The 23656-nt window shown below is 38.8% G+C and overlaps 1 protein-coding gene across 4 annotated transcripts in view; it reads left to right on the top strand.

The window, feature by feature from the left end:
* Positions 1-23656, top strand: part of LOC131693438 (protein groucho-like) — a 159835-nt gene that overhangs the window by 89865 nt on the left and 46314 nt on the right. For all 4 annotated transcript variants that reach the window (XM_058981242.1, XM_058981241.1, XM_058981240.1 and 1 more), the window contains exon 5: positions 3579-3623. In XM_058981242.1, the coding sequence (XP_058837225.1) occupies positions 3579-3623 (45 nt within the window). The remainder of the gene's footprint in view (positions 1-3578; positions 3624-23656) is intronic.

Below are 23656 nucleotides of genomic sequence, written 5' to 3'. Positions count from 1 at the left end.
GCAATAATCTTACCGATTGTGGAAAATGTTTAGTCTTCCATACCGATGAAATGTATAAAGTTTCACAGGAATTTAAGAGGTCGGTCAGGATGTTAATTATTTTCGGACGGATCTTCGTGGAATTCTTCATTAATCATAAAATATTATAAAAGATCCCTACTGCACATTCAATATTTTCTTGTCTCTTTCAAAAGGATTTTCGCTGTTTAATTCATATTAAAAATTTCATAATTAGCTTTTCTACAATCAAAACATGTTCAAAATCACAGTCAATAAAATTATGATTCTTGCGCACAAAATAGAGAACTCTATTGCTGTTTGAAAGGTTTCATTTTTTCATAGGAGAGAATGAGATTCATCAACACAGAAATCTTCATAAATGTTTGTTTATAACAGACCTAAATAATAGTTTTGTTGATTTCTATATGGTTTAGTTGATTGGGTCTTAGCAAGGCAATTTTCTCGAATAATGTTTCATTAACACCAAAGACAGGAAGAAGAATTCTCTCATTTTTAGGATTAGGAATAAAATCTGAGCTGCACTGATTAAAAACACCACATATATGAACTTTAAATTATGGCGGAAAATTAGAGATTATTTCATAAGGTACTCAAAAGAATATTTCATATTCTTTGAATTTTGATGAAATAATAAGTTCAGTATTAATTAGATATAGATGAAACTGCGATTAGAACTCCTCCACCTGACATTCTTTGTGTTAATCATAAATCACCAGGGCCGTCGAGAGCCGCGCTGGGCCCCGGGGTTTGAAGTACTGACGGGCCCTACCGTATATGACTTCTTATTTCAATATCGATTAGAGAAACGATACGGATGTAACTGTTTCAATTAAGCTATTTTTTATGAAGGTTGTTTATTTGACACGATTCAGTGTGTTAGCTTGACAGAGTCGTCAGTATTTTAAACGTGTAATAGATGGAAAAAATAAAAATTAATAAGGGAATATTTGCGGTTGGCCATTAGAATCACTTGCGTCCAACTTGCCATTGCAATTGGAAACCTTTTTTGCGGCGTTGCCATATAGTCCATATCGCCATCGTTCATGCTCCCTTGACGCACGTTAATGCTACCATCGTTAATGCTGCCCAGAATCAGAGCTTAGAAAAATTGACATCCCTTCGTGAGCTTAAAAAAGAAACAAAATTCAATTCATGCCCGCCGCGATGAATCGAATGTTTGGTTTGTTTCCCTCGTCCTTCGCTTTTTAGGTACAACGCATTCATGTTCGGTTTCAGGAGTAAACTGAATCTTGTTTCTTTGCTAGCTCTGAGAGGGATTATCCAGCAAAAGTGCACCAGATATAGATTACGCAGTTCGGTATGCTCGAAAATGTAAAAGAACTTCTGCCTTCAAACTGTCCACATAGTAACAAATGAATGCTTTGGTTGGTGAATGAATTTATATTTCCTCTGCACTAAACCATTCGATTCTGCATAAAATTTCAGTCATCATTCATTGAATGAATGAGGGAATCGTTGAAACTGAATATTGGTTTCAGCAAATGAATCATGTGAAATTTCGCACCACTGATGCTGCCTTGTTTCTTGTTGTTGGTACATGTTGTTGATTTTGAGGTACTGGATGCAGCTATTGTAGTTGTCACTATGACCTGAACGAATTTTCTTAATCGGTTTCTGAACATGGTAAAATCGGTTATGGAATCAGTTGTTGCATTTGCGCTGACATTCAGAGAGAAAACATTCCGAATGCGATGACTAGGATCCAATAGCGAAGTCTGCTGTTAAAAAGACTGAGACAGAGAGTTGTGAGAGAAAGAGTTTCAACTTTTGGTGGTGGGTAGAATAAGTATTTAGTTAAATTCCCATATTTTTGCATCAAATGTGTACACTGCAACCTCCATTTACGAACCAAGCCAAGGGTTCGTAAATTGAATTAGTTCGTTTTTAGGGGTTTTGATCGTAAAAAAGTTCGCTTCACAGTTCTTATTAAAATTCATTGGTTGAGCAACATTATCGATAACCCTAACAATATGGGTATTTCCGGAACTACATGATGAAAATGGATATTTGGTACCTTTTTGAAATCCAGGATTGAAACTTCCGATTGAGCAATAATCTTGATAACCCTAACAATTTGGGAACTTTTGAAACGGGCTTGACGAGTAGATGATAGAAATGCCCTAATAAACATCTTATGATCCAAGAGCCTAACGACCTGTTCAGGATATCATCCAAACAATAGGTGGAATCGTTGGACTGTGTGGCTTGAAGTTGGCGTATATTTTTTTCTATTAGGGCGGCTTGGAGCTGTTTCGAACAATATCTGTATAAACTATGAGGGTATTTCTAAGCGGGTTTGCCGAGTAGATGAGCGATGCCCTTTTGAAGGCCAATATAGCATCTTCTGGTTGAGAAAAGTTTTCTATAATCATATCATTCGCATCACAAATCACTATACCTATATCTATCATATGATTATCTTATTTTGAAAACGTCACATTTTTAGGTTATAATAATGTCTTAATTGGAATTCGCCATCTTGGTTTTTAAAATGGCTTCATACATTGATTTTCGTCATCTACTCGTCAACCCCATTCCGAAAATATCCAACTTTTATTAGTAACAGTTAGCTAAGAATATGATAAATTGTATACCACTTCATTCTGCACACTTTGAAAAACACTTGCGATAAATGAAACCAGAATGGTTCAATTGCACTGCTAAATTAATCTAATTGGGTTACGTTCACGTACTTTAGAAAACCATTGGAACGATTGGAACGTATTTGATTGTAATATATTTGCAGTGTCAACAGAAACAATAAACTTCAACAATTAAATTAAAATTAATATAATTCAGTTAAAAATGCGGGCCCCCAAAACAGACCCGGGCCCCAGGGTAGTTGCCCCCCCTGACCCCCCCTCTCGTCGGGCCTGTAAATCACGTTATCTCTAAAAACCTTATAGTACTCACCAAAAATTTCTTACTTTTGATATCCTCATTTCAACTTGTTTCAGTACCTGGAATTACTGAAAACGAGGAGCCTTATATATTCTTAATTTTTGGAACAACTTTTTCTACGGTGGTTCCTCCAAAGGTGTTCTTGAGGGTCGAAAGACCGAATTCTACAATTCAAAACAAATGTGCAAAAACTTTTTGCACGACTACGAAAGCTTGATTAAAAGCGGTCTAACTTATCCGCAAACAGACATTGATAACCCTGAAAAAGGGGTCCCTCCGAGAAAGCAGATTTTGACACGAAAAAAAAAGTTGTGCGCGCAAGACCCAACGAGCATCAACTATTGAAAAGTTGGATTTTAATGTTTCGTGTTCCACTCGTCAGTAATTGACATCAGCTTGCTGTCAGTTAGACGATGTATCAAAACAAACACCATATTGGTGCCAGTAATTGTTGGCACCTCAAATCGTGACTTTTTTTATTTGGGAGTATTTTGCGAAATTGCATAAATAGAGTGAAGTTGGGTTTCAAGATTGAATCTAAGAGAAAGTAGTTCAACGAAATTTCACAAAACCATAAATATTAGGACCATTTCGAAGCTCGATTTCTCGCTAACAATTTTCTATTTTCATTTTAGTACTACGAGATGTCCTACGGCCTAAATGTGGAAATGCACAAACAGGTATGTATTTACGGATTAATTGAATTAACACTTAATTTTAAAAAGAAATATCTCACTCATGACTGCGTCTCACAGGTTCGACGTTTCGTTCGTTCGTTGTTGATCCATATAATATTTCATCCCGATCAGAATGAAATAACAAGATTATAAAAGAATGAAATTTGTGTCAAATGGTGTTATAAATTAAAGTTCGCTAGAAGTCAAAATAACGGAAAATTATGATAGGAGAGATTTGTTTTGATAATTTTTGTTATTAACTTCGGCTCGGGACAATAGCAAAATTCAATATTCAAAATCGATTCGCTCGGCTTGGTTAACCACAAACAATCGAACTGTTCCGCTGGTAATGAAAAGTTGCTGCTCAGCCACAGAATCGATGGATCCTTAAAAACAATCGGATTCTAAGGAAACCAAACAATAGTCCAACTTCCTTGGCCACCCATCTCCGGGCTCCATCTCGCAGACAATGGGCAAGATTCATCGTTTCACTGAGCAGCTGAAAGCATCCTGTCTATTGAAATTTCCACTACAAAAGCCGGAACGCGATCGTTTCGACATGATTAGAATTTGCCTCGGTCCAGAGCTAGACAATCGGGAATAAACCTGCCTAGGATCACCGCTTCCGCCACTGCCGCCATCGCCGCAGGGGGTCTGTATACCGAAGAGAATTACCACTTTCCCGTTCGTCGGTATGTTCAAGCATTAATAACAGATGTTCACCTTTGTGCGGGTTCGGAGGGGGTGAAAACTCTAGTTGCAACCACCACCTACCCGGGCGGGCAAACTCGTGTCAACCGGTTCCCCTCGACGCCGCCACCACCCCATCAATTGTGAATCCGTTTCCGCTCCGGTGAATATCTACCGGTGCCGCGGCAGCGGCCACCACATTGTGTCTGGTACTGTGCTGAGTGCTGATACGCCTCACTGCATCAGTGAGGCTGGTCGGTGGCCTGTTGGGTTACAATGTGGCTTTGCGGTTTTCTACACAATGACCAACCGCGCTTCCAGTTTACGATTGTCGGTCGGTGCACGTGGGGCGGCAGGTTTTCTAAGGTCAAACACACACAAGTTTCTCTCGCTTTTCTTTGCCTGCTGACCGCGCACTACTTGTGTCAGTTCTTCTCCGGTAACTAAGCCACCACCCACTCACGCCCATTTGGATTCGATCTGAATTATAACATAATTATCATTATGTTGAATCGCATTAAACCAACATAATAGGTATTTTAATGCAGCGTTATTAGTGTTGTCTACTGTGGGCTAGGATCGTGTAGGTTGGTACGTAAAGACAGCACCGGATCCGCTCCGTTGCCGATGGTTCATGAAGATAGCAATCACAGTCTCTGCGTCTATCTACCTACCTACCTAGCTACTACATACCGACAGGCGGTTGGTTGAAGGCGATACCTACTCACGAACACGGGCAGGGAACTTGTTTTCCATTCCTTCGAGCGGAGGAGGCCATGCCTCTGAGCTGGTGGTGCACCGAAGCGAGGTGTTTATTGGAAGAAGTCTGTTATTACACCGCATGTATCATCACGCTTCAGTAGCGCTGCTGGCACAAGAGCAAAATATGTACACCTAAATGTATGTGCAACTGTTTAACAGGGACAGCTTTCCGTTTGAGGCTGTCAAGCAAGAAAGGTAGAATTTTGTAACGTTCAATGTTGGAGTTGTCGGATTCCGCACCCACCACCCGCTCACTCATTCAATGTTCGTGTAGCCTACTTTGACTAATGGAGTGGTTCGAATCGGTTGTGTGGTGTTTAGTTATCGTGCGGCTTGAAATGTTTGCATGCGTCGCTTGGACTGATGGGTTTGATATCAATTTTTGTAGGGTAATGCTACAGTGTTGCCATTTGTTAACATTGGCTACGATATTTGCAGTCAAGAAGATTATTGTGAATTAATAATAATAAAAATTGATGAGTATTAAATACAAACATGACTGAGAGTTGAGATAATAGCATAGATTTGTTTGCAAACCAATACCAATTTAAATATGGCAACACAGCTGATTGAAACAGTGAACGAACCAATCATACTAGGTCATCTAGTTCGTACAAGATTCCAATCACGAAAAAATGGAAAAAGATATAAACTGCAACGTAACTGCAACTGCAAGAGTATCAAAGCCAGACCATCATCCAGCTTGACGGTAGACACACGGTGCATAAGGAAACATTTGTACCACACGAACCGCAACATCAATGGAGATATCTGACCCTTTTCCTCTACAGTACGTTATCGTTAGAGACCTTGAAGGGTACCTATTTCGCATGTTACAGGGAAAAAAAACCGCACAACTTTCGTATTGCTGCTGTTGATGTTGATCCCGTTATTCAATCCAAGCCCCACCCGACCTGGGTCCAACCAAAACATTTATTATGTATGCATGTGCAGTTCTACCGAAAGTTCACGGGGGTCGGCATTTTGGGATGCGCTCTGGTGCCCCAAACCAACTGTTTCATTCCGGCACCATCAACCGAAGACCACCACACCACAATCCCTGGAGACCAACAGCATCAGCCACACCAGACTCGCTGGTGCTGTACCCCATCCTAGCCGCTCGCCGTCCACCGCAAGCACAAGCAGCAGCAGCAGCATCATTTTGTGCACACATAAAGTGGTTTTCGGTATTTTCCAACCGACTTCCGTCGCCCTCTACCGGTCTCAAACACACACACAGTAGCGTCTATTACCGTCCTAGCTATCGTTTTGCTTCCACTGCTGCTGCTGCTGATGCCACTGGAAAATATAAAATAGTTGAATCATTGGTTTCACTGGTCTGAGTAACTATGTAGAACACCACAATTCTGCGGTTCTCTCGGCCGCATCATATAGGATACAAATAAACCACGAGACCATGGTTGTGGCTAAAACTACTACAGAGTTTGTCTCACCACCTCAACACTCCGTGTTGCTGTTCCCGTTCGCCGGGTACTATCAACACAGGACACACAAACTCACTCGCCCTTTTCGCTTGCTCTTGCTCCATCACCCAGGATAGCGAGCCAGGCTATCAAATGACTCATCTCATTTACCTCCCGTCGTCGTGCGCTGCCACTGCCGCGCGTCGCCACCGCCTGCAGCGAACGGAAAACTTTCCCATCTCGCACAAACTTTGCAGTACAATATATCTACATACTAGCAAGCCATGACTGGTGTTGAATGCGTTTCACTTCGTCGTCGTCGGTGCTACTGTGCCCCGAGTAGTGAAACAGTAGGTAGATGGTATAGGTTATCTCCAGGCTTGCTTCGATCTTCGATCCCCGGTGGGTGGGAATAGTTCGGAAGGGACTTACACTTAACTGAGTGCACAGAATGAACGAAAACAGCGCGGTGGTGTAGCTAGAGTGTTGCTGCGTGGGGCTTAGTTGGCAATTATGACAAGACTTTATCAGAATATCTGTAATGAAAAATGAATATGGATCATCCCACGTCAAATATACAACCCAATTTTAATTTTTTTCGAAATTTTGCGCTCTTTAGTGAAGTTTAGTCCCTTATATGACAGTTTTTTCAAATTATGATTTTTTGGATTTTATATAGTTGAACGTGTTTTGATCCCGGATGATTCATTAACCATTCCAGTGATATTTACATTAATTGCTCACTTTTCAATCTTCCTGTTTCAATCATTCACTTACCAAAAGTGACAATGAACCAACAACATTTTGCTAAACAAACTATTACCGAATTTCTTATAACTGTACTGAAAATGATTTGTGTTTTAAAACAAAAAAATACTTCTGCAATTGTTAGATTTTCGCGAAAGAGCATTTCACGATTATCTGCATTGCTAATGTGTATTATGCCTCAGGGAAGCAATACGAGACCTTTGATATTACTGTTGTTCTTAAGCGATGATAGGTAATTCTAAGAATACATCGAATCTTATAAAGTTCGCTAGTTATTTAATAATGTTCCTAACAATAAGTGAGCAATGGCACTTTCTGAAACTTCTGTATGGTTTTGGTTGGCTACTTTTGCCAAATGCGGGGTTGTTAAGGCCACGTGGATTGCACGATTTTCGCGGATTGGGCGCGTTGATGTATCGCGCGAATTGTGCGCGAATTCAATTTTCGACAGCCTTTTTCATCAGTATTTCTCCTAACATGTTCTATTAACCATTTTGTTAAAGATATTATTTAACTTTGGGTCAATGAAGGCTTCGGAGGAATTTGTGGACATTATAAGCCCTTCCATGTAGTTTTTAATGCTTTCCCTAAAGTTGAGATATATTCACTAATTTTCTTGCCAGTGCAAATATTAAGATTATTTCTTCGGCAAAGTTGTAGTGCATGCTTTTACCAACAACTTTGCTGAAGACACAAAACAAACATTATTTGCTTTTTGATTATTGATGACCTATAAAAGCCAATTCATTATTATAACTTGTTAAATGTCATCATTACTTGTTCGGCATGTTCCGTAAACGGGTGAAAATGAACAACTTTTCTTACTACAACATTGGCTTATCTCGTGTAATTTCTAAACCATTCGGCAATTTTGAAAGAATATAGTGATTCAAGGAATGTATACGTTAATACGGCTGAGTATACGTAAATAGTGTTTTCGGAATACTTGTCAAAATAGTAAAATCTGTCATTTTCTGTTGTGATTTTAGTGAGTAATTCTCCTAAAAGTGAAATTTTTCCTTCTCAATTTTTTTTCTTGTGGAAAAATAAGCTAATGTCTTTGGCTAAGTTACGGAAATAGCTTTCGCAAATATTATTGTGGAATACATTTAGTCTCTTCTTCAAAAACTTTACCAGTTATATTTTTTACGTTTTAACGACATTCAATTAGCTAGAGAATACTGGGTAGAGAAAGTTACGAACATTAGAGACATAGTACTCAAGTGAGAGCAAGGATGTGAAGTAAACAGATCGGAAAACTATAAGTTATTATAGAATTATAGAACAGGCTTAATATCGTACGGGTTTAATTTTTGTCTTCTGCTAATGAGGGTCGAGCTTAGGCAGCATAATTACGAATCACCCGAGTTCACTAGCATGTGTCCTGGTATAGACAGACAAGTCCATCTTTACCGTGACAACCGACAGATACCGTTCTTACGAGTTTCACATATTCAATGACGTTTTTCCAATTAGCAATACACACAATTTTCATTGATGCAAATTTTGTGGTGTCTCGTATTTTTTCAAAGATATTGGTCATTTTTTAAATAATAAAAATAGTCGTTTCAAATCATGTTGAATTTTACTGGAGACTACGAGAAACAAGTGAAATTAATTGAGTTTTATAGTGTTAATATAGCACTTCGAAATGAAGAAGCTGGCAGCCCGTTTTTATCTGTTAAAAAAGTTATTACTATTGAAGCTTTCGCTAATTTTATGAAAAAAATGTGCAGTTACTTCGAAGACGCAAGAGATAGAACGACGATATCTTTTGAAAAAAGATATCTTAACAAGACGAACAACCTATCCGCCAATCCGACCTACTAGACTGAGGCGGTAATCTTTCGCTGATCCCCCGTTTGAGCGAAAGTTGCAAGTTTTGCTCTTCTCTCCCGGTCACCATCTACGCTTTCTCTCCCCTGTCCTTGATGCAACTGCTTCTACAGCCCCCCTCAGAATATCTTGACCAAGCATAAGTCTCCGCTAAAAAAGTTCAAATTTGTATTCTGTATTCCTAGTTTTAAGATAGTTGTAATTTTACCTCTTTGTTAAAACTATTGTCCCCAATCTTGTAAATAGAATTGTATCCCTAGTCTTAAAACACCTGCGAATTTTCTCATAAATATTTGTTCCCCCTTTTGTGTACCAAACTATATTGTTAGTTTTAAGATATCTGTAAATATTTCCTAAAAATTATTACTATTGAATTCCTTGTTTTAAAATTTTTTCATAAAAAAAATCTTTCGCCCCCTCTCTTGTATATAGAATCTTATTTCTAGTCTTAAGATAGCTGTAAAATTTTTCTTTTTTAAAAAAATATTTCAACATTGTAACCTCCTAGTTTTAAAATATACAAAATGTAAAAACAAAAGAATTTGGCACCGCCAAGCTAACGCATTTGTGCCTATCAAATAAACGAAATGAATAAAAAAAAAAAAAAAAAGACGAACAACCTTCTGGAACATGCTAACACTTTATCTACGATATATAAGAAGTTGAGAAAAAAAAATACTAATCGCACCTTACAAATGTTTTTAGAAATCATTCACAAACAACAATCTAACTTCGAATGCACTATAAATAGAGATTTTTGAACTTTGCTACAGATGTTCGCAATTTTTGAAGAAATCGAGATGCTTTTCATGCTTTCAAAAATTTGGTAGCAAATATGTCATTTCATTACTAAAACTATTTCATCAAAATGAAGGTCTTGTATCACCATAAACCATACCTGAAGACATCATTGCAGTATGCTTTACCGTATTTGCGTGACGAATTTATCGCACGTTTTTGACGAACAAAAAACGACTGTGTGCGGCCTTAAAGGCTGAATGATGGATTTCTTCACGACCTTTGCGAAATTTTGTTGAGATTACTGGTTATCAAATTTGAAACTTTATCAGCTGAATGGTCTGCACAGTCGAAATATAGCTGGACATCATCGGAAAGCAAGCAAGATCGTTAATGTAGAATGAAAATAGTATGGGGCCTAGTGCGGGTCCTTGGGGGACTAAGGATTTTATCCATTGGAAAAAAATTGATGGTATTCGTCCCATCAAATAGGATTCGATAAAGTTTTTTGCTAGTTTGGAGCTCATTATTCTATGAGATAATGTCTATAAAAATAACCCAACACTTTGCTAACTATCGAACGGTACTGGAGACAATTTAATGGATGCAACTCATTTGGGAGTGTCGTTGTACCTTTGTAGCGCTTCCTTGCTGTACTGGCAGTTCACTAGATCTGGCCAGAACGTAACTGATCCATCGTGGAAGGCAGTTTGTTGAAGCACTCCCTCGACTTCTGAACTCATATTGGTATCTGCCACGAAAACGATGATTTTCTTGGTTTCAGTCGACTATGGCAACATTCATATTCATTTAACACATTCACTGTTATTGCACTGATATTCAGTTCATGGCTCTTCATTCCCCGTCACTTTCATATGAGTGCCAGTTCATATTCAACCTCCTTCGTTTGATCCTGTCAAAAGGAAAGATGCCGCTTACAATTTTCCCAGTGAACACCAGTCAAATGAGATTCGGGAAAACCGTCGATTTCGTCCAAGGTCAAAGGTGAAAGAATGATTAAAGCTATTTTTGGAGTGTTAAACAATTTAACCGCAATATGGATATCGTTTGAAAGGGGCTGGTCAAGAGATGACGAAAATGAATGATTGAGGCCATTTTGAAATCCGAGATGGTGGCTTTCGGTAACCCCAAACCAGTGAAAACAACTAACAATATGGGTATCATTTGAAAGGGAGTCGTTAGCAGATTCCGGAAATTTATGTTTGAGGCCATTTTGAAATTCAAGATGGTAGCTTCCGGTAACCATAAAACAGTGAAAACCATTATAAATATCCTGCACAAGTTCTCATAGGTTTAGACGTCCTGCAACCTCTTAAAATCAACGTAAATATGCTCCGTCTAAGTTTTACAACCATTAAAACACAATAAAATGGTCTCAATGATACATAAATGCACCAAAATATGATTTTTAGTTCCGGACTATGGTGACGGTGTTTTCCACCTGTCAAAACACATGCTAGTGGGGGTGAAATTGAACCATGATCATTGGGCGTATTAAGGGCTTTTCTTTTGCCCGGGATTGGTGTCATTTGAACGGTCAGTAGAAGACGAAGATTAATAATTGATAACATTTTGAAATCAAAGATGGCAGCTTCTGGTTACCACAAAATACAAAAAAACCATTATCAATAAAGCTGAAATCCAACATGGCGGCCGGTTTTGTGAATTAACGCGTTTTTTTGGTTTCAAAATGGCGTCAATCCTCAATTTCTGTTATCTACTGAGTACCCGAGTACCGATGTCTTGGTCAGGCGGAAGGAGTCTTACAAAGTATTATTGGAAAAGGAAGCTATTGGGTTATATTCCCGATTTAATCAAGGATCAAGGATCTTCCTGGTAGAGTTTCCAGATGATTTTTTAAAGATCTGCATAGGGGAACACGGGGCTATTAAGACAGTGGGGGTAATTCGGACCTTCTCGATTTCTCGGAAAATTGCAAGACTTTCTGACAATCGTACATATTCGTGGAAGCGCTATTCTGAAACATTAACTTTCAGAGCTGAATTTGATTCTTTGTTCTTTGTAGAAAGGAGATACAACGTATTTCGTTTGTTTGTCATTTTTAAAACAAAAATAATTATAATGGAAAATCTTGATTAAATCAGCAAATAAAAGTAAAAAAATAAATGGTAAATGTTATGGAAAGCTTGAGGCTTCTATTTTATGGAATGATTTTTGTTTGATTGAAAACACGGATATTTTCGAGACGCTCACCACTTTTGTGCGAAATGAGCGTACGGGGCTATTCGGACCCCCTATTTCGTCAACCACCGTTCAGCGGCATGCGGCTCCGCACACCATTGCATACGCCACAGCAAAGAAAATACATGGGTTGTCAATCGACAGCTGTGACTTACCAGATTAAGTTTTTGTAGAGCAATTTTTTTGCTTCTTAAGAAGTGCCTCTTATAAATATTTCATAGGTACATATAATTCCATTATAAAAAATAAAGAAAAAATACAGTCTGAATTGCCCCGTAGAGAGGTCCGAATCACCCCTACATTGTGAAAGGATGGAAAAACGTAGAGGTTTGCAAATCGTCGCCTAGCGCTGCCATTGAGTGGCACAAATGAAGTTTTTATGGCTCCAAAATGTAGCTGAGGTTTCAAACATCTATCCATCTAAAAGGGCGATTTACTTAAGTAGGTCCGAATAGCCCCGGATTCCCCTACTCATAATATAAAATGTATATTTGTCGATATTCAATTAGGAAAGGAGATTTTGATAATTCATGCGCATTGAATAGTTTGAAGGATTGTCTACTAGACATTTATTCATTAAAAAGGAACTTGAAATTAGTACTTTAAAGTGATGTACATTTCCTGGCTCAACAGTTTTTTTTTAAATTTGTTGAAAATAAAATTGTAATAATTCATTCATTGAAAAAATAGCAATTTGTAATGAAAACGGCTACAGGGAGGGTCTGCCATACACGTTTTCAATTAAAATGTTAAAAATCTGTAATATGATTAAATTCTGTTTTAAATCTGTATTCTATATCAAGTCTGCATCTGCGCATAAAAATCTGTATAATACAGATACATCTGTATAAATAGCAGCTCTGCTTCCCGGTATAAATATTTTCTTAATGGGCGCTGGTTGTTTGCGTAATAATCGAAATCTATCTGGTTACGTTCTTTTGAAGGAAAGGCTATATCTGAAAATAGAACCAATCCGTTTTTTGTTAATTGGTTACGTCATTAGTCAAAATATTAATAAATCGTTCAGCTCCTCATACCTTTGTGGGACCATCATCATCATAATCACCCCACTTCAAAACAACACCCATATTGATGATGATTTTCAGTGTTTTGTGGTAACCGGAAGTCGCCATCTTGCATCGAGAAATGCTGTCAATCATCGATTTTCGTTATCTACTGACCACCCCTTTTCAAAGTACAGCCATAATGATGATGGGTTTTACTGTTTTGTGGTAACCGGAAGCCGTCATCATGGTTATCAAAATGATATCGAAATCAACACATTAAAAAAATACACCGCATGATAAACTACATAATAAATTGCCTCTACCCTATATGTATTAATCCGACCGGTGGGCCAAATCTCTCGAAATATTTCGACAAAAAATTGATCCACTCGGTTCTTGCTCCTATGTCAATGTCGCCTTGTGCAGAAAGGAGCTTCCACAGCTTAGGTCCAAGATTATTTCGGTATTTCTATGAAGTAAAGATACTTAACCGCGTATTCGTAGCTTTCACAAAAATGACATGCCAATCCACGTGAAATGCCTCGTGCATGCATACTTGCGAATAGTGTTATTGACGCATATCTTATAGCCGATCTCATAACTGGCGATATTTGCGTGTGTTTGTGTATCAGTCTTTTGTTCAGCATATTTGCCGGACAATGAACTGTCACCTTCTAATGATGAGGGTTATATCATACTGTGGCAGAAAATGGTTTCGACTTATAATCGGTGGTGAAGTTAAAGCCCACCACATAATTTATAGCAGCTCAGATATCAATTTGTGTGGCACATAATTGATAGAATACTTAAATAGCACAAATCTGCATATATTTAATGTAGGAAATCGCCCAACATTAGCCCGATCTGGCAGTGAAGAAGTGTTAGATGTTACTCTCTACTCAGACGGTATTACGCATGACTTGGCAAACTGGTTCATACCCTTTGAGTTCGAACTGTTAACAACATCAGTCGTTCTGTTCTGTTTAACGTATTTTCCGAAGTTTTTTTATATTTATTAATGGATTAACTGAAGGAAGAATTTGATTTTTAATTTGTCGGGTTCACTTTTTCTGTTCAGTAATAGAATTAAATTTCCTACTGAAAAGTAATCTCACACATATTAGTTAACTTTCTTCGTCTTCCAACACATTGCTTCAAACGAAACCTAGGAAGAATCAGAAAATGGTAAACAATAGGAAAAAGCTCATATGAAATTAGGAAATCAAATAAGGTGAATGAAGAATCGGTATAAATCTAGATGGAAGTTTTATGGTTTTCGAATTGAGAAATTTTTTAAAAACACAATTATAGAAATTGTAATATGACCGGGTTTACAGTTTTACATCCACTGTAATCATTTATAATATATAGTGACATATTTTTTACCATACTTAGCATCTTGTATCACTTGGCTGATTAAATTTTTAGCTTCAAGGGAAACTCTTCTTCGTTCGTGACTGAACCTACTTGCTCTACCCTTTTCCGTCCGTAAACAAAAGTTCAGTTGATGATGAATGAACAACACAACTGTTTCCCTTTTTTCAACAAGGAAACCATCTACAACCACTGTTCCTCTTATTGTTCGTCGGTGACTTCTTGCACGCGATTGTGTGTGCTGGAGATCGGATTACTGTTTAGCATCTAAAAAGAATTCACCTTCGTCTCATTTGGGAACTTTTTTACGAGGGGCACTACACCTCCGATATGCCACGGTGCCAAAAGTTAATTCACTGTTTCAAGTTCTTTCCTCAACACCTGTGAACTAAGCAATCAGATTTAATCATTAAAAACAATAAATTTTCTGCAATAATATAATAATTTTAGTCAACTTCGCATCAAATGCTTCTGATTATATTTTTAGCTTTGTCCACTATTCACTTCGCCCTCGCTAATCATCGTAATAAGTGAACAATATCGTTTGCATAGGACACACCCTCTTAAAATACTTGGCATGCAGTGTGCCGCATATATTGCTTTTGGAACATTTTTATTGCGCAGTAGCTGCTTAATTTCAAACTAGACGACTAGTTTTTTGTGCGAAAGTCGTATTAAATTGCATCAATAACCCGAAATTTTTCTTTTAATTATGTTTTTGGGTATATGTTTTGTAACCTATTTTAGGCGCATTAAAGAGTACCTGTTCTATGAAAAAAATAATGTTTGGATCATGGATTTCAAAATTACCACGCTTTTGATACCCAACACGTAACTACAAATTTCTTGCCAAACGTGGTTCGATTGTGAGCTGCCCAAAGAATATAATTTACTTTACCAATTCTCAGTGATATATTAGATCTTAGCTCATCCAGAATGGCCGAGATAATTAGATGTAACGAAAGTTTTGCATACTTCTGAAAAGTTCTGCGAAACTCCAAGTAACTATGCGCACTTCAGACATATTTAGTGCAGAATAGGGAAGTTCAGAAAATTCAAAGAAGACCTGCGAACTACATATCAAATCTTTTTTCGAACTTTTGAGGATATCTGTTAACTGTAGTCCTGCAAATCTGTAGTTTTGTTCCTCTATTCTACTTTCTTTAGGGAAGATGAAAAATTTCAAAAAAGTCCTTTGGGAAACTCTAAAACTTGCAAAAGCATTCTACAATATTTAGGGAAGAAATGCAAATTTGTAAGGTTTAATGCATATTATAAGAAAATATCTTAAAACTTTGATGAAGCTCTTCGAGCTTCAGAAATGCTTTGTAAATTTAGGAAAGATTCGAAGAAATTCCGAAACTCGACTGTAGCGACTAGCGAGGTTCAACGATCCCTGATGACACCCCTATAATGCACTTTCTTGTGTTCTGTCTAGCAGACCACGTCGGTTGGCTGAATCCTTTGTTGGCCAATACCAGAAACCGGTTTTAAGAAGGACGACCGACGACGGTTTACCTTGCGATAAATTGTCTGGATAAAATGCGGGAATATTACTTGCGGACTTTCTATTTATTTGTAGATTTCAAGGCCGTGTACGATTCAGTGAAACGAAAATGAAATGTGGCAGATAATACTTGAGCATAGTTTTCCTACATAACTGATCCATATCACGCTTGATAGGTCCAAAGCAAGCGCAAGAATAGCCGGAGAGATATCCGACTCCCGTTCGTGATGCTAGGTGTACTGAAGCAGAGCAATGCATTCTCTGGTCTATTGTTCAACATAGCTTTCAAAGGTGCGATACGAAGATCTGATGTGCGATGAGAAAGAAGCAACAGCACGAGATATCACATGTTTCATTTGTGTGGTTGGCAGAACAGTGGTTCAACGGTAAAGAGGAACAAGTCTGTCTTTACCAGGAGACATGTTGGTAGACTTAAGTAATTTGTAGTTATGCTGCCTGAGCTCGACCCTTGCCAACATAAGACAAAAGAGTAGCGTGTATGATTTTAGACCTGTTTCTAATGACCCTGCCACTTCTAATTTTCCGATCTGTAGACTTCACATCCTTGCTCTCACTTTAGTACTATGGTTCTAAATTTTCATAACTTTCCCTACCCAGTAATCTCTAGCAAATTGAATGTCGGTCAAAACTTAGAGTATTCCTTCAACTTGAATACAAATTCATCTAGCTTCGAAACGGATTGGTGAGCTTCAGGGAACTTCTATGAACATTTCTAATGGTAAGTTCTTACAACTGAAGAGAATTTGTTATAAATAATTTTCCTAAAGAGTGCAGAGCTTCTCTAGGATTCTGAAATCATCCTTACAGTACGTTGAACTTTCTTCCGCCCGTTCCGAGTGAGACGCTGTTGAGAGCCGCTCCTTAGACAGAATTGAAACCGATGCCATTCCATGTCAGCATACAACTAAAGTTCCCACCGAGGTGGTTACCAGAGCTTCAGGGAATACCATAGGGATGCTCGTATCCAAGCTGCCACAACGATGGGGATGGCATAATGTGGTCTCATGTTGCACATGATACAGCTTCGCCAATATATTTCCCTATACCTCACTGTGCCCTAATGTTTGCAGTTCTTCAAGTTTATACAAATTCCTTGAACATTGGAAACCTCCACTGAGGTTTTCAGATGACCATATGGGTTGGCAAATGATCATCTTCAGGGACTCACCTCTTTACGTACTGTACATTTTTATGGTAGTTTTATAACCACTTATTAAACTTTGATTGCACGTGTAGCGTACTACTTCAATCGGGAATATTTTATTATCTCTTCGTTTATGCATTCTAATAAAGTGTGAGAGTTATAGGTCCAGAAAGGCAAAAATCGATTTTCAATCCACGGATACAAATTGCTTGCCAAACATAGTATTTTTTCAAAAAAACATTTTTTTATTTTACAAATCTCTTGCGCACTTTCTAAAGCTTTTTTGCATTGCAATATTGTTGTTCTTGTTGCTTACTGGTTTAAAATTGTGACAATTCAACAATTTCTTTCGATTATAATGAATTTGTTTTAGTTCTCGGTTTGCCTTCAATCATTCGATTGAAATATGGTCATTTTCCACGGTTACTTCTCACATAACCATTATAAAACAATCTCTTTGCGGTATTCATCTACCGACAGCATTGGCAAGTAAATTTCCGTTAACAGGCCAATTACTACGAAACTGCTAAGAACTGTCATAACAATCCACCGAGCGAAGGTTATGTGTTTCTTTAGCATTCGAAACTTTCCAAACCCATAAAATAACCTGAAAACATCACAAATTTGCGTCTTGTATACCCCGCAACCCCCTGATTACTCCACTGGCGATACAAGTCCCCCACACCAACATACGGGACGACCATTTCTACCCATATGACTTTTGAACCCCCCGACGTTTACGTGCTTTTGCCATCAGCCATCATCAGCAGCAACAACAACAACAGCAAGGTCGGGGGGATTTGGCCCCAGTCGTAACCGAGACGTGTTTCCCCAAATGCTAGTCATCGAATAGCTCCACGTGGACGAGCGGTTCTCATCTCGATGCTTCAAATTCCTGCACCGAAGTACTTTCACTTGCTTTGAAAGAAAATAAAAAAAATATCATCAACACATCTCTCCGTTGAACCGGACTTTTCCCCCCCGGGGGGGGGGGGGGCATCATCCAATATTGTACCACAATGTTGCACCTAAAAACCAACCATTCCCTCTTATTCCATCCGGATGGGGAAAACGGGACGGCTAACGAATTATTCCGCATGACCAGTCACATTCCTTTTGGGGGGTTCTCCTGGACTCAGCTCGGTTAATTGACTGCCAGTTAGAAAGCCAACCAAACGAACTGCCTCCGAACCAAACAGCAATCTCGTCGAGTCATGCCAAATCAATTTCCATATTACTTAACCGCACAATTCCGCTAGAAAAAATCTCCACGCGGTGGCAAATGTGACGGCGGAGCACAGCGCGCGGTATCGACTGCGGCTATTAGCCTGACGTAATAAATTTGTACCTATTTAAGACTCAATCAGCGGAATCTCAGCTGTCGGCTCGGTTAGAGGCTGCAATAGTAAGCAGCAGCAGCAGCAGTCTCATAAAACTCCATATTTTAATGCAAAGAGGCTCAACCGGGGGCCGCACAAAAAGAGATCGCAGTTGGATCGCAAAAAATGATCTTTAGGAGTGCCGAACCCGTGCCTAGGAGTGAACCGCGCGAGCGCAGCTACTGCGGCCGCGACGCGCTGACTATTATTACCGTAAATGAGGTTCGCCTCTCTTCCTTGCTTGGCTGTCCAATCAGCACAGTCCCCCCCTAACCTCAGTCAGCCTTAGTCGATTATCGGGGCTAATGCAGTAGCCGCACAAAAAGGTGAAAGAGAAGCCTACCTTGTTGGCTTCTCGGTGGCTGCTGACCATTTTTAGCAGAAGCTGGCATGGCAGGCCGTTTATGAGTGGTGCAACCTTACGCCGGCTAGTTAGTAGTGTGCAGCAGTGCCTGCTGTGTGCGGAGATTTATCGGAGGCTGACCAAAGTAGGACTGCACCGTTTGCTGCAGCCGCCGTTGCTGCCGCCGCCGTTGCTGCCGCCGCCGCCGGGCTTGCATTGCGACGAGCTGTGATTAGAGAGTGGAATTACTGTCTTGTGTGAACCGGCTGGCTCTCCGATTGCTGCGGCGGTTCTGTGGTCAGTTGGTCGGTCGGTCGGTTGGGAGATCGGACGGGGGGACGAGGAGAGGCATCCGAACGTGTTGAGGGTAATTAATTCCATCGGGCTACCGTTGGTTTATTGCGACCTGTAGCTTCGGTGGCATAGGACTATCTATGGTACCACCACCACACGCCGGTCACACTAATTGGACACTGTCAGGATTACTTGGAAATCTTTGCAGATGTTGTAACTGTACATATCTGGGGTCAGTTAACAGATGCATTTTTATGCAAACGCGGCGCTGGTGGTTGTTGCGGGATTAATTAATGAGCTTGGGGGTTTCGCTGCGGGGAGTCTCTATCGTGTCATGAAATTGTACTGTTTACTGAACTTTAATTCGATGTTTTAAGTTCAAGCTGACATCAGTGTCCACGTAGTAATTGAAATTAGCTGAACATCTGAGATGTTGCTCAATTGTTACGTATGTTGGGTGCCAAGACGACTGTTTTTAAATTCCGAAGATTCTTGATTCTTTTACGCTTGAACTTGATCTGATAATTTCTGGAAATTCTTATTTTACTAATTATTTGATTATCATAAGGTTCGCATGCCCGCCACTAAGTGGTACTCTAGGCATCAGAATTTAAGATTCTGACTAGTGTCTGCACTGGATCTGCACGGCAGAGTTTAAAATAATATTTTCTCTCAATCTGTTCAATTGACGTTAGGTACAATGGAGGAAGTGCGATAGACTTCTAACTTTGTTGTAGTCGGAGTCGGAAGATCAATAAATGACAGAAAAATTGAATTTGAATATTTCGTGTTCCGCTCGTCAGTAACTGACACCAACTTGCTACCAGTTCGACAGTATATCCAAACTAACGCAAAACCGGCGCCAGTAAGACACTAAATCCAAATAGTTCACACAACGTTTGTGAACGTCTGAACAAAGAAGGAAACCATTACTTCTACGCTTGCCCTGCTATCTATCGAGATGAATGAGTTGCATAAGCAAGAAGTGGTACTCGTTCTAACACTATGGCTATTGACTTCCGGTCTTTTCGCGTTAGACCGAACACTCGCAACGTTAATCATCTGCTGAAGTTGACAATGTGGCTTAGGCTAATGGAAGTCACCTTTATCCATTTCGACCATGTCAGGCATTCCAGTGCTGATCACATTCGATAGATTGGCCCATGTCGCAATTCGGGGAATCCACTACGAAAGACACATGGAGGAATTACTTTCCAGTATTTCATAAATCATCCGGAGAAGTTCTTGCTGAGAATGCTGGTGGACCGATCAATTCCCTTTTGCTTTACCCTGCAGTACAAAACACTGCACATATTAAGAACAAACAAATACGTGTCCGTTCTGTGCACTGACATCAAATTACGGACAACGCAAAATGGTATAATTCAATTATTCCTTTTGTGAATTTATTGCACAATGCCAGGCGTTTGCTTTTTCAACCAAAAGACAAGCATTTGTTTTCGCTTTCTCGTCAGCAAATCAGAGCAGCATCTGTAGTTGCTTCACTTGAATCAAAGATTTTTTGTGTTTCACTAGTGCCAATTTGGGTACTAGTTTAGATACATCGTCTAACTAGACACCATGTTGGTACTAAGTACTGACGAGATGAATTCGAAACATAAAAATGAAAACTAAATTTAGATGTTCTGGTTTTTCTTCTGTTCATATTGTATTGGGCAGTTGTAGTGGCCGATATGAAATTCGCGAGAGGATTCATGTCTAAGCTACTGGCGGCCATTAATGTTTGGCCCAAATTTTCATGTACGGTTTGTACTGCGTTTGGCCGTAGATGTGTGATCCATGGAAGTTAGGACCAAAGGTTAACCACCTTCTTAACCAAGTCACTCACAATAATTCATTAAACCCCCTTTGAACTGAAACAGTCGGTACGGTTGTCCAAGTTTCTTCCTGATTCGAGATTAAAAATGATTCTATGATTAAATTCTTCATTTGATGTCATTTAATGCTGGCAGGTCATAATGACAACTGTAAAAGCTGCGTCCAGCACACCCTAATTAAAGAGCCCATTAGCGAGTAAGTTAATGCAAATGACGTCGGGATTACACTCTTGACCTGTAAGTGCAGGAGACAAGAAATAATAAGAAGAAATTCTACGATGATGTTTGATTTTATTTCATTGCACAACATATCTGTTCTTGTTTTGAAGTGCGAAATGTTTTGGACTTAATATTCATTTCAATACACTTAATCATCAACGGAGAATCTGAAACTTCTGAAATGATTGTCTATTTAAGTGAATTTAACAGGCTTCTTGAAAAATGTTTCGGGATTGCCCAATCTTTTGATTTTTTGACTGAATGTTTCAATATTGCTTCTAAAGTTTTAATATCGTCTGCAAGACTTTTTTAGTTTAATTAGCAGAGAGGAATATCTTCTACATATAAGAAAAGAAAGTTATTTATGGACGTTTGAAAGTTTTTCGGTGTTCATTATTTGGATTTGTAAACTGAAACATACTCGCTTACCTGCAAATTAATTGCAACAACCAGGTTTTCGTTAACACGAATAAAAATTACAAATATATTAAAATGAAGCGTTTTCGATGAATTATCGACTAACACTAACACCACCAAACACCCTCCGCCTCTCCCCAAATCAAATATCTGATTACGTCGCTGGGTTGGGAACATAGCTGTATGGTGAATGTCTTGAGAATCAGTAAGTAATTCGAGGCCCGGAGTTATTCTAGAAGCTCTGGGTCGTTGTTCTGCTTGAATGCAATAGTTATTTAAAATTTATTGGAAACGGAATGAAATATGGAACGAAAAATTATTACTGCCGTCTGTTCCGGGTGCATTGGTTGCCGCCACGTGTATGAATTTTCTTTCTTGATGAGTGATCATTTGATAGTTGTTGATCTTTGAATCTGTCCTCTCCTTTGCTCTCACGTACGTCCATTTCGTCTTCGTTAGAGCAGTTTTGGTTTTCACCATTGCATGTTTATTGTGTTCAAGAGTGACTCTAGTATAGCAGTCTTCTGTTTGACTTTGTTACTTCGCAAGGTGTACTGGTCACTAATCTGGTGATATCATGGATTATTGTTTGACCTGCAATTATTATTTCACTGGATGTCTGTGGTGTTGCGCTAATTGGTTTCCCATTAGTTATTGGTTGAGCATTGGATTGTGTATTAACAGCGTACACCGAAGGCTGTTTGTTAGTGTCGATAGTTCTAAATGAATTCAGCTTAACAAGTTTTGACACATGACTTTCCGTAGGGCACCGTCTAGTTACATTACTGGCACATGGGAATCTGCCCAGGGTATGTGCATAGCGTTTCTTTAATATAATACCACGAACTAATTTGCCTTCGAAAATCAAGTAAGAAGGGATAGGTAGGTTCAGCCTCATCACCTGAGTACCGTTGAGAATGACAGGAAAAATTTCTCCAAGTATCATTCGTAACGGATTCCACGATTCAGTATTTCGACATTAATCCTTCAATATATTCTGAACAAGAGCGCGGTGCCAAATCTTTCAGTCATATTGTTGTCAACACACACACACGGTGATCTTTGTATATTGGTCTTCATCGTGCAACTTTCTGCTACGGAAAAACTATTATACGTTATTAGTGTAACATTCCTGGTATGGTTTAGTTGTATGCAGGGTTGTTAATACGATACATTTTTCACGATAATTTATCGGCGTTACTCGTTAACGATAATGTATCGTCATCGGAAACTCCGTTAACGATAATGTATCGTCGCCTTCATCGTCATCGTCGATAATTGTATCGTCGTATTCATCGTCATCGTCGGTTCATCGGTTATCGCGATACATTTTGCGTTACTTTCCCGTTTATTGAAGTTGAAGTTTATGCGGTTAACTTTCAATTGTTTATAAATAAATACCTATTGAAGGACATGTTGTTGGCAGTTGAAAATCAATAGTTTTGGACATTTTCTATGCACAGCGGTGTTCGACGATGTGGTAAAATGATTTTTTTCAACTTTTCGGGAAAGTGTATATTGAAGGGAAAGTGGTTGGCAGTTGAAAATCAATAAATTTGGACATTTTCAGTACGCAGAAGGGTCCGACGATGTGTCAAAATGGAATTTTCGAGTAGGTTGGTGCACAGAAGAGTCCCAGGTGCACAGTGTTTCCAAGCGGCAAAAAGGTGATCAAAATTATTTTGACCATGAAGAAAACAAATTTTGAGCTATTGTGTAATTAGTAATTTTAGCACGCAAAAACATACATTGAAAAAAACTACTAAACCACTATTATTAGGCCATTCACAAATTACACTACACATTTAAGTGGTGTGGTGATTAACAGATTTTATTATAATTTTAATTTAAACTAGAAGATTTTGAATTTTAAAAAGGAGAATATACATATTTCCAATGCATGATTTTTTTTCTAGTTGGGAAACTTTTAGTCCCCTCCTACGTTTCTTCTCTCCACTATGAAACCAGACGCTTCATTCTTCCTTCTTTCACCCTCAAATATGTAGTGTAATTTATGAACGGCCTCATAATAGAGTTTTAGTCGTTTTTTGA

Source organism: Topomyia yanbarensis, chromosome 3, assembly GCF_030247195.1.
Source record: "Topomyia yanbarensis strain Yona2022 chromosome 3, ASM3024719v1, whole genome shotgun sequence".
NCBI lineage: Eukaryota > Metazoa > Arthropoda > Insecta > Diptera > Culicidae > Topomyia > Topomyia yanbarensis.
The sequence above is the reverse complement of the archived record's forward strand: the minus strand, read 5'-3'. Positions and strand labels throughout refer to the sequence as shown.